This window comes from Vanessa cardui, chromosome 14 (assembly GCF_905220365.1).
Source record: "Vanessa cardui chromosome 14, ilVanCard2.1, whole genome shotgun sequence".
Lineage (NCBI taxonomy): Eukaryota > Metazoa > Arthropoda > Insecta > Lepidoptera > Nymphalidae > Vanessa > Vanessa cardui.
Window position 1 is genome coordinate 9,328,188 of NC_061136.1, and position 17,276 is coordinate 9,345,463.

General features: G+C 36.5%; 1 protein-coding gene across 1 annotated transcript; it reads right to left on the bottom strand.

The window, feature by feature from the left end:
• Positions 1-426: 426 nt before the first annotated feature.
• Positions 427-11,586, bottom strand: LOC124535463 (protein wings apart-like). The gene is made up of 14 exons (XM_047111691.1): positions 10,843-11,586; positions 8,789-10,632; positions 8,187-8,375; positions 7,233-7,337; positions 6,900-7,043; positions 6,457-6,578; positions 6,165-6,291; positions 5,532-5,747; positions 4,837-5,032; positions 4,058-4,179; positions 3,808-3,971; positions 2,429-2,538; positions 1,811-1,995; positions 427-1,717 (listed from the first exon to the last, which is right to left on the bottom strand). Exons 1-14 carry the CDS (start codon positions 11,000-11,002, stop codon positions 1,430-1,432), a joined length of 3,972 nt encoding a protein of 1,323 aa, XP_046967647.1. The 5' UTR covers positions 11,003-11,586; the 3' UTR covers positions 427-1,429.
• Between the last annotated feature and the right edge of the window lie 5,690 nt (positions 11,587-17,276).

Below are 17,276 nucleotides of genomic sequence, written 5' to 3' on the forward strand. Positions count from 1 at the left end.
TTAATTTAATAACTATTTCTGAAAATAACTGTCGACCAATTTAAAAAGGGCTATTTTCTATCGTTTCACTTTTGAAAGTATATTTATTATTTAAATAGCTACTAATCAATTCTAGCGTCATATAAAATACTAATAAATTCCCTAGTACAGACGTAGTTACACCTCGATTTGATGTTATGCAAGGGTCACTACGCACAAACACATAGAGGATACCATACGGCCGACACTAGTTAAATAGAAATTGGTCGTTATCGTCATTGTGCGTGATGACCGAAATTATTCCGAACATTAACTCAGGCCATCTGTCCGTATTCGAATGCATCGAAAGAAGTATTCTAGTCTGTCAACTGTCTGATGTGATTTTCAAAATTAGGGAAACATGAGGATATGCGATAACGCTATCAGCTATTGATTAAAAGTCAAACATCATAGATTGTCCTATTTATTAATGTAAGCAAAAATCATCTCTCATTTGCGAGCAACTAACATAGTTAGTGTTTGTACATATCGCACGGAGAGGCCTCGGCTCCCCGTACGGACAAGCAACGATCTTTAGAATCTCATATATTCGCATACAAATAACCTCGCCTATCCTATTTTAGTCAACAGAGACCGATCTATTAACACTAGCTAATTTATTTACAATAAAGAATTGTGCCTCATCAGAACAATACTCGATAATTTGTAACTCTCTCAAAAACCTATAATACAAAAAGTGCTGACACAATATTCACATAAAAGAATACATATCTATTATACACTTACTCGACTATGTTTGCACTTTTATATTGCCAGGTCAGTGGCTTAAACTCGGAATATCTCAATTTAATTAAGATTTCATAACCCATATTCAATCAACGCAGCTAACTACTCCTTATCAAATAGCCGGCGAACTATATTTACAAGATTATTTTAAAGAAGGAAGAAATATCGTTACAGAAAGGATGAGGTACTAGCCGAGTGCAATAACGCATTCATCTACTGAAATATAAACGATTTATTTTTACAAATGGCATACTATTTCTATTACTATGTTGACTCAATCTGAATTTTAATGGTTCATATTTACAAGTTTTAAAATGTAACGTAAATAAATCAGACTCACCAGATCTAGTCACACTCCTAACATTTTATTTAAGTTTCAATATAGACGGTACACTGTTGGAGCTACTTCATATGCCGCATTAGATAGTGGCATATCATAGCTTATCTCACAAAACAATTTTAAAGTACTATGTAATCATGAATAGTTTCGGTGTGTTACTTTAATAATAGGAATATAGTATAACAAAAAAATTTAAAAAGTTTCGTTACGTCGATATAGAACTAAACTCATGTTTCACACTCGGTACGATTGGGGAGGCGACCAAACCGGATGTCGTCCGATGGCGACGCGCTAGCGGGACCGAACTAAAAAGTGATATCGATTTCAGTGGTAACCATCTATCTCCATCGACGACGACATCCGATCCGAGCCCGACGAGCTATTCATGTAGTTCATGGAGTAGTTGAGATTGCTGAGCGACATGTCCTGCGGCACGTCGGACGGCGACGTCTGGTAGTAGCTCGGGTACGCGGCCGTGTACGGCGCTGCCGGGGCCGGCTCCGGTTGGGCCGGCTCCGGTTGGGCCGGTTGGGCGGCCTGCTTGTCGCTGTTCTCCATGAACTCGATGATGCGCTGGGTCGACTTCACGTGGGCCACGATCGCGGCCTCGGCCTGAAACGCATTGACAAAACACGTGAGCGTCGGCCGTGCGGGGGGCGGGGCGCGGTCGGGGGGGGGGGGGGGGGGTCGCAGGCGAGTACTCACGCTGGCGGTGAGCGACAGGAAGGTGAAGTACTTCCGCAGCGTGGGCAGCAGCGGCGCGTAGAGCGGCACGCGCGCGCGCACGGCGGCCGCGCTGGCGGGCGCCGCCACGGCCATGTTGCCCAGCAGCAGCGCCAGGTACGCGCCCACCATCGTGTGCTCCATGTGCGTGCCCGCGCGCGCCAGCACTGCCGGCGAACGATTGCTTTACATACTAGAACCTCATTGTCCGAAATTAGGCTCTTAATCACTTTTAAACATATGTGGGGATCCTAAACATACAAGTATACTACTACCATATGAGGACCAGAACAAATCGTCAACTTTTAACAGTAAATTGTCGCTATATCATCGGTCGAGAGCTTGCACAATCATTATAATTTGCGGAAAATGGTGAAAATCGGCGAAACTGTTATAGGACGTGATAGTGAAAGGAAAGTTGATATAATTAGTCTATTTCAATTGAAGAATTTTACAACAAAAATTTTTTACCCTTTTGTATTTGAATACTCCATATACTACATAATTTTCAATAAATTGCAAAAATAATTAGGTTGCCAAACAGAGCAGAAAATTAAACTATTGTTATATATATATATATGAGTGGATAGATGTCCTTACACTTAGCTACAGTTTCATCTATATCGTCTTGTGATTGCTTCTTGTTGTCATTTTCTGTTTCCTCATCTTTTTCGCCATCTAATAGAGCATCTGTATTTTCTTCTGCTCTCCTATAAGGTATAAAGAAACAGTTTAGAATAGATTATTAATAATATTTCATAAAATATCAGTACGGTCATTACTATTATATTCTACAGATTAATGTTGGAATTAGACATTTTTCTGTAGACCATACAATTTAACTTTCGGCGTCATAAAGACTAATTATCCTTTTTATGAATATTATCCTTTTTTGCGAAATGTTAATAGTAAAAACAAAACAGACGAGGTTTTTTATTTTCGCCAATACAATGCGTAAATGTGTAAATTTCTATGATGTTATACACTCTGTGACTATGTAACAGCTTTTTGCCATCAATAATGCATAACACTAATAAATTGACTACATAATTATAATAAATATGGTATGATCTTTCATCTGTTTTCGATAATTTAATCTTTTTATAGTAACACCATAAATTTATGGTAACTAATAAAATTCCAAAGCGGATCACTGAATTTGATGTGCGTGGAATAGGTAAGAAATAACATTTGTTCCTGTATGTAGACAATGGAAATGTTTAACCATATATTTACACATTAAAGCAACAATGTATAACGGCACCATTTAAACATCTGATTCATACATATTATGTTACACTCATTATACACAAATACAATTAAAACGGGATATTTAAGATTGATATAAGGATTGTAGTATTTTTATATAAACAAATTATTAGCTTAGGATTTCCTGTCAGTTAAGAAAACATATTTCCTTTTATAGCTCAAATAAAACCTTCACTTAAACCTCAGTTAGTTTTTTTTCCAAGGTACTAAATCATTGGTCAATTATTAACTTAGTCCATTATTCAAATTCAAAATATAGACCATAGGTAACACAGCTATCAATAAACACTTCTGACTAATATTTTCCAATTATATTTTAATAAAATGTATAGTACGACACAACTTAGATGTCGCATCGGCAAAATTCGTAAAACCGATCACATCCGAATTGAGTACGCTATCCCAAATTATCAATATTTATTTCTCATGCGAATATGATCTTTGCACAAACGTAATAACTTGTAATATCATATGACCTAATATATTCGTCAATTTGACACGTGTATTTACATGCACTTGCTTTCTTTGACGCGTGAATCTATAGTGACGAATAGCGTCAAATGGCGCGATAGGGAGCCATTTCTATTGGTTGTATAAATCGGCAGTAATCGGTTTTAATTTCATTCCATTTCATTTTCCGATGCTACATCTAATTTGTGTCCTACTATACCCTTAACTTGAATTTATCTTTATTAATATAACGAACTCACCTGGCTAGCTCCTCCCGCTTGTAGAATAAGTCGACGATAAGGTCCAGCGCCGATACACTTCGAGATATGATATCACTTTCATTGTCAACTCTAATTCGAACACTTAACAGTCTTTGAGTATTTACATCATTGTTCTGTACCAGATTTATTAAAAGCATCAACACCTAAAAGTAAATAAAACATATTTTAGAATACAATAATATACAATATAATATAATTATAAAAGAAATCAATTTAATAATATACTTACACAAACACAAAAATCGAAATTTCTGTTATCAGGTATAAAGTTGCCTTGATTATTTAACATTATTAAGCAGATTTCCATAAGCGATGGTTGTTCACCCACAACTTGAGCTCCGACTGCTGATGCTTGAATGATAAACAAATTTATTTCAATTGAAATACATTATATATTATTGAAGCGTATTCCACGTCCTCTTAGACGGGGATACAAAATACAAATGCGATATAAGCTGGTCTCTTCACAATGTTTATAACTATCGAGCAGGAGATAAAGACGATAGTATGTATTTTTTTATGTGATAGGTATATAGGTCGGGCAAATGGGCAACTTGATTCTAAGTGGTCATCACTGCCGATAGATATTGGCGATTTACTAATGCCATACTATCAATCTTGGGAGCTACTTATTATGTCATTCGTGGCTGTTCACAGCCACTTTTGTTCAGCGGTAGAATATCTGACGAGTGAATAAAACTAATTATAACGGATGAATCGCGTATATTAATTATTTTTAAACATCCCGACGTTTCGAGCACTTTGCAGTGTTCGTGGTCACGGGTAGACAGGGTAGAGTCTACCCGTAATTAATATACGCGATTCATCCGTTATAATTAGTTTTATTTAAATGTGTAATAATCGCGTAAATTTAAGACAACATTATCTGACGAGTGGATGGGAATACACATAGACCTCCCACCGAGTAAATTACAAATTAATCAATAACTTTTGCTGGTGCTGTTTTACTGATATAAATGTAAAATATATTTTTATCGTTATACTCACAGGCGACGCCGAAGGAGTGCGACAGGTTGACGAGCACCTTGACGGCGGGCAGCGCGGCGTCGAGCAGCGCGGCGCGCAGCGGCGGCCACGCGCGCGCCTCGCTGGCGCAGCGCCGCAGCAGCGCCGCCAGCGTGCGCGCCGCGCCCAGCGACCCCGACACCAGGTACTGCTGGTTGGCCTCGTTCTGCTGCGTCACCTGCACCCGCCCGCTGAGTTACTCGCGTCACTATGTACTGCGCTCTCAGAGGGAGACCGGACCTTACTAGCCCTCTACCGACCCAGGCTGGAGTTTGAGGCCCTCGGGATCGAAACTTTTTATACTAGCCCCTTTAATACAACAACAACAACAACAGCCTGTAAATTCCCACTGCTGGGCTAAAGGCCTCCTCTCCCTTTGAGGAGAAGGTTTGGAACATATTCCACCACGCTGTTCCAATGCGGGTTGGTGGAATACACGTGTGGCACAATTTCTATGAAATTTGTCACATGCAGGTTTACTCACGATGTTTTCCTTCACCGCTGAGCACGAGATGAATTATAAAGACAAATTAAGCACATGAATCAGCGGTGCTTGCCTGGGTTTGAACCCGCAATCATCGGTTAAGATGCACGCGTTCTGACCACTGGGCCATCTCTGCTCGTAATATACACATTACTACGAAAGGAGTATTTAATGGTAAGAAAAAAAGGCTCACATTCTCCAGGACGCGCATACACCTATCGGCCTTCCGCAAGACGTCGACCTCGGCGCTGGTCCACTCGGCGGCGGGCGACTCGAGGCGCGCGGCGCAGTCCTGTATGGTGCGCACGATGTGGTCGACCCCGCCGAGGTTGCGGAGCTCCTCCTTGAACCACTCGCCGGCTCGCTTCGAGGTCAACGACAGCAACGTCTCCATGGCGAGGTGACCGACCTGAGAATGTTCGATATATAGATATTCGATATATATATACCATATTTGACGACCTCCATGGTCGAGTGGTGTGTACACCGGTTTTCATGGGTACGCCGCTCTGAGGTCCCGGGTTCGATTCCCGGCCGAGTCGATGTAGATTACCATTAGTTTTCTATGTTGTCTTGGGTCTGGGTGTTTGTGGTACCGTCATTACTTCTGATTTCCATAACACAAGTGCTTCAGCTACTTACATTGGGATCAGAGTAATGTATGTGATGTTGTCTCATATTTATTATTATTATTATTTATTATATCGCCATAATAGACCAAAACTTTAGCCCTCATGGTCTCAATCATAACTGTTAGCTACAATGCAGAAAAGTAATAGAAAATACTCTTTGGTAGTATGTTAAGGTAACAAGGCTAGTAACTTACCGTGATATTATCCAAATCTAGATGATTTGCCTTTCCTTGACTTTTAATTTCAGCACATAGCTCTCGCACTCTTTCCTGAGTCTTTGCCAGTTGAGCTGATGTTAGGCCACAGTCATCAAGAGCATTTCTGTGCAAAAATTATGAAAACAGTTCAATATCATATTAACTACAATTAGATCTTAAATAAAATTCTGTTACGTTAAAAATGGAAGCAATGCAATATTATAAATAATATATACAATATTTTTGTATCAGTTTATCATGATATAATAATCAATAGTGTATAACTCACTTGTGTGATACATCAGACTCAAGCAGATTCAACATAAGTTCAAGTGACTCTCGATCCAGATCCATGTTTAAACGATCTTGTGAAAGCACAAACATCACTGTTGCCGTACACAATCCCAGACTCTAGAAAATAAACTCCATATATATAAACTTTATATTCATTAACCAAAAAATAAGTTGCATTATTTTATTTAAGATTTTAAATTAACATGGTTATTTTTATTATTACAGTTATTAATTACGAGAGAGAGTTACGTTCACGAGAACAAGACATTCGTAGATAATGTCAAAAGATCGAGCTCCAATGGATAAAATAAAAAACATGGTAAATATCCCGTAATTAATAACTGTAATAGTATTATTTTATAGTAATTTAATACACATCATAAATAGATAGCTGTATATTAATGATAAAACAGATATGGTGTTGTGGTACAAACTGACCTGGTCGTTGGTGGCGTCGTGCAGCGCGCTGAAGAACTTCTGCACGGTGCCGTGCGCGCGCAGGTGCATGCGGAAGGCGGGCGCCGTGCACTTACTGGCCAGCGTGATGGCCGACAGGCAGCGTGTCGACATCGGGTTGTTATCCTGAGGAAATATGTTCAATTACTTTATGTCCTCTATGCCTCTGATAGAGATTTAGGGTCCTCTGATAGAGATTTAGGGTGACCTTTTTTTACTTTTATTATTGTAAATTAATCTTTAGAACTTTACTAGTATTGTGGATACAAATATTAAAATAAAAGATGTTTTAAAAATAAATATTAAAGTACTCACTTGTAATGCATCTAAAAGATAATCTACATCCTCATTGAACTCCAGGAATTCTCCGATTTCTTGTATTTGATGCGCCTTCTTAACATTCCGCACAACAGTGTAGTACTAAAAGATAAAATGTTATTATTTAAAATTGTAAAGTATACCTAAAGAATGAAAATAATGATATTTAGACAAAATTATATCATTTCAAAATACACTAAGACATTGTACACTAAACAATTACTATTGATTTCATGTAATATTTATTTCAAGCTGTTTTTTTTTGTTTTGAAAAATAAATATAACATAAAACAACATAAAAAAAGTAAAGTAAGTAAGTAAAAGTAAAGTAAATAAAATAATGATGGTTGGGCTACAAAAGGGTAAATGAAAGACAACTGCATGTAGCATAGATGAGAATATTAAGAGGAATATGTGGTGTTATGGGAATGGATAGAATAAGGAATGAGTACATAAGAAGTCTGAGAGTGATACTGATAACTGAGAGGTTATGAAGAGTCTTATTGTAAGAAAGATTTTGAGCATGGAGGGATATAGAGAAAGCGAAACCCAAGGAAACAATGGATGGATTGTATAAAAAAATTATATCACTGGAAAAAATTTTAGTTGTGAGATGACATCAGAAAGAGAAGTATGGAAGAAGAAAATATGCTGCATCGAACCCAAGTAAAGTTGGGATAAGGGCAGGAGGATGATGATGATGAAGCAAATAATGACCGATAATTATGATACCATACACTGAGTGTATACACCAAGTGTCTATGTGTGTTACATGAATGTCTGTTATGTGACACAATCATTAACAACATTTTGTTCTTATAAAGAACAGATATGATTTATTCACATGTAGCAAATCTGTCATTGGAGACAGTTCAGAAATATTCTGATCTTTGAAATATTCTCATGTCACAAATCCTATAATCTTAAACTTAGTTCAATTATGAATGGTACCTCTTTAGCTTCTTTAGCACACTTGACACTTGTGTATGGCTTCACTGGTTCATTCAATGTTGGGTCATCCATGATTGGATCAGCTGCTCTATATCTCGTGACTCTAGTTAATTCTTCTGAGACTTCTGTCACTGGATTTCTAACTTCCTGTGTCTCAGTTTGTTCAGGTCTAGGTGTCTCGTTTCCTTTCTAAAAGTTTAACAATATTAAAATATACATTTTATAATTAGCATAGTTATAAAAATTACTTGAAAGTACATGTCAATCAAGCTTTGAATTGATCTCATCACAATTGTATAAGTAGACACATAACAATCATATTTGCAGACAAACATTTTATCTTATAATTATCCTTAGATATTCAACCTCTAAACAATAATACTTAATATTGTTGTTCCAGTGTGAGGGGTAAATGAGCCAATGTAACTACAGGCACAAGGGCCATAAAATCTTACTTCCCAAGTTTGGTGGCGCATTAGCTATGTATGTAAATGGTTAATATTTCCTACAGTGCCATTGCTGTTCAGTGTTGGTGACCATTTACCATCAGGTGGCCCATATGCTTGTCTGCCAACAAATAGCATAAAAAAAATTAAACTTACATCATTTGCCCATTCATGTTTGTAGAGATGACGTCTTTTCCTGGCTGGCAATGGTGAAGGATTGTCATTCACTAAAGATTTACTTTTGAATATGGAACCTTTTTTTTTAGTAATGACCAACTTGACACTTGGTTTGTCCTCAATATGTTCTTCAGAATCTACACCATGGGGAGATTTGAAAACTTCATCTTGTTGACATTTTTGTGATTCTTCTTCAGAAAACTCATGAGGACAACTGTTATAAGCAGAATCAGAAGAATGTGTTTGAATTTGTGCTTCATTCGGTTCAACCACGGGATCAGAGTCTACAGTTGGCGGTTCTTCAAGTGATTCTGTTTCTTTATCATGATTAAGTTCTTCTTGGCTAGGCAATGTGTCTTGCACGTCCATTTCTGCATTAGGACTTGAATGTTTAATGTTCTTATTTTTTTGTTTTTTCGCCTTTTTATTAGTCACAACATCAGTCTTACTGTTATCGCTTCCAGATAATATGTCAATAAGGTCATTCTGTTCTATGTGAGATTCAGATTCTGTGTCCATCCCTTGTTGATTGTCTGGTGAAGTAACATTAGCTACAGGCATATCTGCTGCTGTATCTTGTTTCCGTCTACTCTTTTTAGCTTCTTTTTTCAAGTCACTCACTGTCCTAATTACTTGTTTACCTGAAAATTTAGATGCTAAAGCCTCTAAATCATCATCATTTTCACTATAGTTTATATTTGGCCTATTTCTTCTTGATCTTCCCCTGTTTTCAGGTGGTTTTGGTTCAGGTTGAGGATCCTTAGGTTGCTTTTCTGGAACTGGAGATTTGGGCTCAATATTCGTTGAGTCCAATTTTGCTAACTGTGATTCTATAGTACTGTCAATTTGTGTGTTCTTATTAGAATCACTTTCTGTTTCATGTACCGGAGATGCAAGAGTTTTATATAGGTCATATGTATCTGAACCTGGTTGTGGCGAAGAAGGTTTTTTGAGAGGTTCGTCATCAGAATTTTTGTGGTGGCGTTTATGAGATTTGTGTTCTTTCTTTTCTTTTTTCTTTTCCTTTTTTGTATCCTGATTTATCCCTGAACATTTTATAGTTATTTTAAGACCTTCATGTTTAGGTGAACATATACTTTCCATTGTAGGGCTCCTTTTGTGATCTGAGCCCATATCAGAATGGGTATCCATAGAAGAATGTCTGTCGGAACTAGGTGATGTAAAACCTTCATTGGAATCTGTACTTACTATCCTTGATGTACCTTTGGATATCCGTAGTACTATAGGAGGGGGTTTACGTTCCTCACTTGTTTCTTTACTTGTTGATGGGCTAACTACATCCATCTTAACTGGAGATGGACTTGTAACCAAAGGACTAGCCTTTGGTGAAGGCACCTTAGGTTGTAATGATTCATATCTTGTGAATTCTGGGATTGGACTGTTGCTTCCATCCTCAGCATAATTTATTACTTTATCACGATTACGAACCAAATATCGTTTGTTTGGCGGTTGTGAATTCTCTGCCGTTGTTTCTTCTTTTTTTGATGCCTTAGTGGCCACATTCTTCTTTGTTTTACCTTTTTCCGAATTACGTCTGGGTAATTCTGGTGATGAAGAATCCCTATTGTATCTACTTCTTTTATTAGTTTTCTTTTCTTTATTAGAAGGATGTTCAGGTGAGAGAGGTGCAGCAGGTACAGGTGGAGCATAGGTAATCTGTGGTACTGGTGGGTACAATTCTGCATTTCGAGATTTAAAAAACTTTTTTGGTTTCGGTGGTGGTTGTTCAGTTTCTACAGCTGGCACTGTCAAAGGACTATTCTGATCTTGAACAGGCTTCTTGTGGACATTATTTTGATATGCTGTAATAATAGTACAAAGTTAAGTCCAAACTATCCAGGATTAAGCATAAAACAATAATGTAATCTAATTAGAACAAATTGTTCATAAACTGAATTGTAATAACTTTACTTTCACAATTTTCGCTAAAATTGAAGCAATTTGAATGCGAAATTATGTTTACCTGATGTAATCCAAGGCTAAACAAGAATGTATTGGTGAATGATATTTACCGTACGGTGCGCTTCTGATTGATGTGAAGCTCGTAATTCCCCACTTGCCCACCGTCCCTGCCGATCGGGCTGCTGAGGGGCAATTACTATTTTCTCTGAACAGAGCGCTGTCCAGCGGCACAGCCACGCTGCCGCTTCTTCCTCTGCCCCAGCGCGACATACTGATAATTTCATCAAATACAATGACACCTGCGCTGTCTTACTAAATCAATCACTTCTTGAAATGTCAAAGAAGCAAGTAGCACATGTCGTCCTTATTCACGCATTCCACTATATATCTCAACTCAGAAATGTATTAACACTAGAATATCACTCCTTAGACTTTCTCTAATAGCAATGAAAACACAACCCATAAAGATAACACACCCGCCATTTTTACAGGAGCTATGTACTTTCCTCACGGACGCATTCGAACGTATTCATTTGATAATAATCGTCAGATAAATCACGTTCGCCTTTATTACAACTTACATTACAATTACTGACTTTCTTTGAACTTGTGAGGTAGGTAATTAATGTTGACTCAAACATTAATAATGACAAATAGGACACAAACTGCGATGTTGTCATCTCATAACACCAGCGGCGCCATATTGGCGAAGCAAAACAAGGAAGCAAATTACAGCCAATAGGCGCTGACCTTAAACCATAGACAAATTGTTGTCTTTCGAATCGTTAAAATATGCTTTATTTTAGGTCAATCATATTAAGTTATCATTTTCAATTATAATTTAGTTGTTCTAATAAAGTCAATTTTGTGATGTATTTTTCAATCAATTTTTTTCTTTATAAAGTTATTTATTCGTTAAGAAGTCGCTTTGTGTACTAAAAAAACGGACTTGAATTGTTATGAAAAATATAGTAGTAGACTGAGTGAATGAAAGAAGAACTACTTTTAATAATTGTTTTTTAAAAAGCAATTATCATTTAATTGAATTAATTTATTTTCTATTCTTATCTATTATTCAAGCACGTTTTCATACATATTTTTGGACGAAATAATATAATATGCTTATTTTTAATTTAATTTATTCACAAACTAAAACAAAAACATTTACAAAAACACAATTTCATTGTGAAATATAATGTTATTTTTGTTTATCTAATTATTTGTTATTCAGTTGTTTTACGTTATGGGTTAAAAAAGACTTTACTACTTTTCGCTGGGTGCGCGATGACAGCGCCAACAAGCGGTTGCAAATACGGTGGCCTCCGAAATGTCAAATGCCCGGCTGTTATTACATACTCTTTGGTTATTACGACGAATTATTTACAAACGAACAATTTTAATTAAATATTGTAATTTACATTTATTCCAATAAGTATTCTAAATCTATATAAGGTAAGTCTTTTTTATTTTTCGTCTAAAATGGCACAATCAATAAATTTCGCTTAGTACTTTACGGATATTTCATGGCTGTCGTCATGAGAAGTAAGTAAAGAAATAAGCAAATTTCATCGAATAACGAATTTCATGTAAATAGCAGACGATTATTTATGAGTGTTTGTGCTCTCAATAATCCATTCTTTTACGTATTTTCAGTTAAACATGGCCAAATTAATCATAAAAACTGGATTCCGACCAATCACACACCACATCATTTTCCAACCACAAACAACACTGAAAGGAAAACAATTAGTTTTAGCTCAACATGTGCAAGATGTGAAAGAAATTAAATATGAAGATGCTATGATCCACACCGTTGAAACACATGTTTATTTACTAAAAACGTAAATCTCGCTAGTAAAAAGTGAGAGCGTCCGCCACAGAAAGTTCCTTTTTTGACCAAGACGCGCGCTGCGATCGTTTCTTGGTTCCCCCACCTTATACTTCGCACCCACCGAATAAAGCCTTCAAAATTGAATTTTACCTGTGATCTTGGCCGTACCGTTTCATCTCCATTGTGTCTTCTCTATCTTGACATTGACGAAATAATTGTTTCTCGGCACAAATGAAAGCCACAATTTAAAAAATAAAATATCATTATTACGTTATTTTTTGTCTCCAGGGAAAAAAAATCTATGCACATATTTACTGTGACCGATGATGAAGATGACTCCACTTATCATCAAAATTAACCTGATCATCCTGTAAGCTAATCTTCCGATGAAACCAGCAAAAACGATGACATCTTAGAATCAAAACCTCTTTACTTTAAATACCGATGCCCTTGCTTCAAATTCAATTTGGAATTGCCAAGAGAATTACGAGCGCCGGTCAGAGTTTCCTTGCAAGATCGATGAGGTTACGATAGAATATAGTGTTCAGCTACAGGTACCATAAATAAGAACAGACGACCCTTCCTTTACTTTTTTTTTTTACTTTGGAAAAAAATCGTCTCGAACGACAATTCACTCATAAGCATAAAATTTTAGGTACTTATGAAATTAATTAATATTGTCTGTTTTTATTTATGCACTTTTGCTATCTCATCTGGAGGCACGGCAGTGCCCCAGCCATGCCTCGAGACTTACGGCCGTGCCCGTTTTGCTCGAGCAAAACGGACACGGCCGCACCATCTTTTCTCGAAGCGATTCGCGGCTGTTTCGCCCGCTCTATATCTTCGAAGTGGATAAAGCTAGGAGTTTGGGTACCTATTTCATTGATCTCTTTACTAAAAAAACCATGAGGGCGAGAATCAATACCAATAGAAAACTCTTTTGAGACGGTTTGAAGCACCGCATCGGAGTTGAATTTTTTACTTGTAAGAAATTGTCCAAATTCCGGAAAATAGTAATGTGTTAGAGTACTGTCTCGGGAGTACGGTGGATGTCACCGACATTCTAATTGTAGCTCATCTAGCTTAGTGACCTATCCCAATTGACCTATCTCAGTTGTTTAGCAGCTAGTTCTTCCTTCATGGTTTTCAGTGACAATAGATATCTGCCGCAATCGTTTGACTAGACTTTAGAAAGCTGTAGTGAACGACACCGACGCTAGTTCATCAAACTCTCAAAAGTAACATTTTCGGAGTCGATTTTTATTTCGGGCAGGATTTAGGTGAGTCTCCTGGGCTTAGCCCTTGCCTCCAGCGCTTCCGATTATCGTACAGTATTCACTTTTCATTACTTTATTCAATTCAACAGGTACCCATCGGTCATGTATCTTTACTAATTTTCCCAATTTTCAACAAGTGGATGGATAGTGGTGGACTTTTATTACGTTTACATTTTATCACTTATCCTGAAGCCTGCAGCTATATCTGAAGTGCTTTTGATGGATTGTCTTCCACAATAATGTCTTTAATTCTTCACTTACCTACCACTTTGGCCACCGGCCGGTGTTTGTGGTACCGTCGTTACTTCTGATTTCCATAACACAAGTGCTTCTGCTACTTACATTAGTATCAGAGTAATGTATGTGATGTTGTTGTTGTTGATAAAATTTTGTTTTTTAACAATAATTACGAATTAAAGTTTCGTGAAATGGAAGGTATTTCAAAACACTAATAAGCGTTCAGTGACGTCACTCCTGTTATCGCTATTTATTTGAGGTTATAGTTGTAAACAATTGAGCATTAAAACGAAAATTAATGGGTTTGTCAAAGCAGATTCCAGATTCCTCTTTTCAGCTTGAAACCACTTCTATCTCAGTTCTGTGTCAAAACTTTATTGAAATAGATATACAAATTGGCACAAAACATGCGCCTACAAAACTTTTTTTCGGAGTATCTGTTTTAATTTTTTACAAAAAAGTATCTCAAAGGTCGAGAAAAAATGGATAAGTATGAAAGACAGTGACAGACAACAGTGACGTCATACGAAGTATAGACCCCTTTTCGCGCGAACATTGAAATTAACATTTTGAAACCGCATTTATTGCAGTAAATTATATTGTTTTAGATTTTTAATATAACTGTGGTCTGTCCTATATCGAGGTTTTTAAAATAAACACAAAAATAAAAATATCGTCTCTATTATTGTAAAAATATTCCACATATTATACCCGACTTACCTATGAGGTATTTTGTGTTGAAAATTGATAAGAACTCTTTCGAGGTTTTATACTTTTATATATGATGGGCTTATCGTTTCCACTATATTAGCTTACGAAGAAAAAAATATACGAAATTATTAAGAACTAGCGACTCTCCCTGACTTTGCATAGGTACAATAGGGAAGATGCAATATTTTTATTTTTGTGTTTATTTTAAAGAACTCCATATAGCATAGACCACAACTATATTAAAAATCTAAAACACTGTAATTTACGGCAAAGAATGAGGTTTCAAAATGTCAATTTAAATTTTCGCGCGAAAACGGCACTATATGTCGTATGACGTCACTGCTGTCTGTAAATGCTCTTTGATCGTACTTGTCCTCGCTGGTTTTCATACTCATGCGTTTTTCTCGACCTATGTGATACTTTTTTTGTAAAAATTTAAAACGGGCTGTCGATACCACGCAAATAAGCTTTGTTGACATATGTTTGTGCCTATTTACTTCAATAAACTTTCAAATAAATGGTTTTTGACAGGACCTTCTGACACAAAACAGAGATAAAAGTGGTTTCAAGCTGAAAAGAGGAATCTGGAGTCACAAACCCAACTTCCATTTTAATTCGAAAAACGCAATTAATTTTCGTTTCAATGTTCATTTTTTTACAACTATAACCTCAAATATGTAGTCATTACAGGAGTGACGTCACTGAACGCTCTATTAGTGTTTTAAAATACGTTTCATTTCACGTTACTTTAATTCGTAATTATTGTTAAAAAACAAAACTATATCAATTATTAACCTTGCAGTGGCCCTTCTTTTATCTTTTTTTAACATTTAAATAGCAAATTTTTCATAAATATTATATTTGCATGTTCCCTATACTGATACCTACTACAGAATTTGTTTATTATCAGTGTTTCATGACGACGTTGTGCATGTACTTTTTATTTACAAAAACTTTCCTCTCAAAAATCACTCTATCTATTAAAAAACCCGCATCAAAATCCGGTGCGTAATTTTAAAGATCTAAGCATACATAGGGACAGATAGCGACTTTGTTTTATACTATGTAATGATGATGCAAAAAAACGCTGAGATTTGTATGGTCGCTTTATTTTCTTCAGTTTATGTCTCAAAGTTACGTTCCATTTATAATTGCTGTGGACATTGAATTTACGAAGGTGTTTGGTACGCAGTTGGCTAGCTTGGTTTAAGCGAGTTTATTTCATACGTTCGACACCTCCTAATAGACCGGGAGATGAGGACACAAAATATTTGGTCATTTGTACCAGTATGGCGGTTCTTCAGGGTCTAATTACGTAAAGGAAAATGATGGCCGTAGCGCTCGCACCGGCGGCCCAATGGAGAATGTTACTAGGTATGCCAAATCACTTGATTTTTTTTTCTCAGTAAAGCCTGTATGTATACAAATACACTAGTTTTTGTTTTAGTCAAAATACCCAGTAGTTTTGATTTTATAGGCATTCAAAGTTTCGAAAAATATCGAGTCCCGCTAACAGCCGCGCGAGTGCTGTGATGTCATTTCACAACATGCCGCGCGGGAAGCGTACTTTATTTATACGATTATTATCAAGTCACTAGCACTTTTTATCATAACTCGGTTCCCAATCGAGATACGAATTTTTTTATACAATACTTTTTTTTTTGCTTTTTGCACGATCTACAATTAAGGTCCTATACATTTTTCATGTATCGATCATCGTTATCGAGATTTCGATAAAAAAAACACGAATATTGGGAGAAAAAAAATTTTCGCTATTAAAATCAAATTCTAAATAAACTTAATTCAAGTAGGTTTTTACAAGCACTTTTGAATCGTCATTTAACAATTAATTGAAGCTACCACCGGTTCGGAAAGTAGTTTCTACCGAGAAGAACCGGCAAGAAACTCAGTAGTTACTCTTTTTCAACATTTAAAAAATAGAATCATATTATAGGCATGTAATGGAAGACAATAGGTATTAATTTCAAGCATTTTTATCATCTACAAAATCTTGTATCGAATAGTATGTATTTTTTCATAGCTTTTTTTAAACATCTTTAGGAACTACAAAAAACAACTTTTATAGCGAATAGGTAGTGGTATTTTTACATTTAGGCACAACACGTGATTTCCTAGTATTTGGATTGGACATTTTAAAAGTATTTAGGTATAATTTTGACGGCGCGGGCGCGCAATCGCGGGCGGGCCGAGTGAGTCAGACCGAGTGTGTTGTACAATGACGTCACACCGTCACCGGCAGCCCGCGTGCGTTACAACTTGTTTTACTTATAACTCGGAAACTAATTGACGTATCGAATTAATTATTTCACTATTATTTTTTATTTTTGACAGACAATATGGAGTGCTAATAATCAAAATTAGTGAACATTCTCCATTGCGCGGGCGTTAATCGAACACGTCGGAAAAATAACGAGTGTCGAACAAAAATGCTTGTATTTTTGTGGAACAAATCGTTAGATCGTCGCAG

What these genes read in the sequence shown, in the direction of transcription:
- LOC124535463 (XM_047111691.1), bottom strand. Translation starts at nt 11,002, where the DNA reads ATGTCGCGCTGGGGCAGAGGAAGAAGCGGCAGCGTGGCTGTGCCGCTG. An exon ending in ATCTTTTAGATGCATTACAA is followed by an intron (nt 7,044 to 7,232) that starts GTGAGTACTTTA and finishes ATATTTCCTCAG; the next exon opens with GATAACAACCCGATGTCGAC. An exon ending in TAGATTTGGATAATATCACG is followed by an intron (nt 5,748 to 6,164) that starts GTAAGTTACTAG and finishes GAACATTCTCAG; the next exon opens with GTCGGTCACCTCGCCATGGA.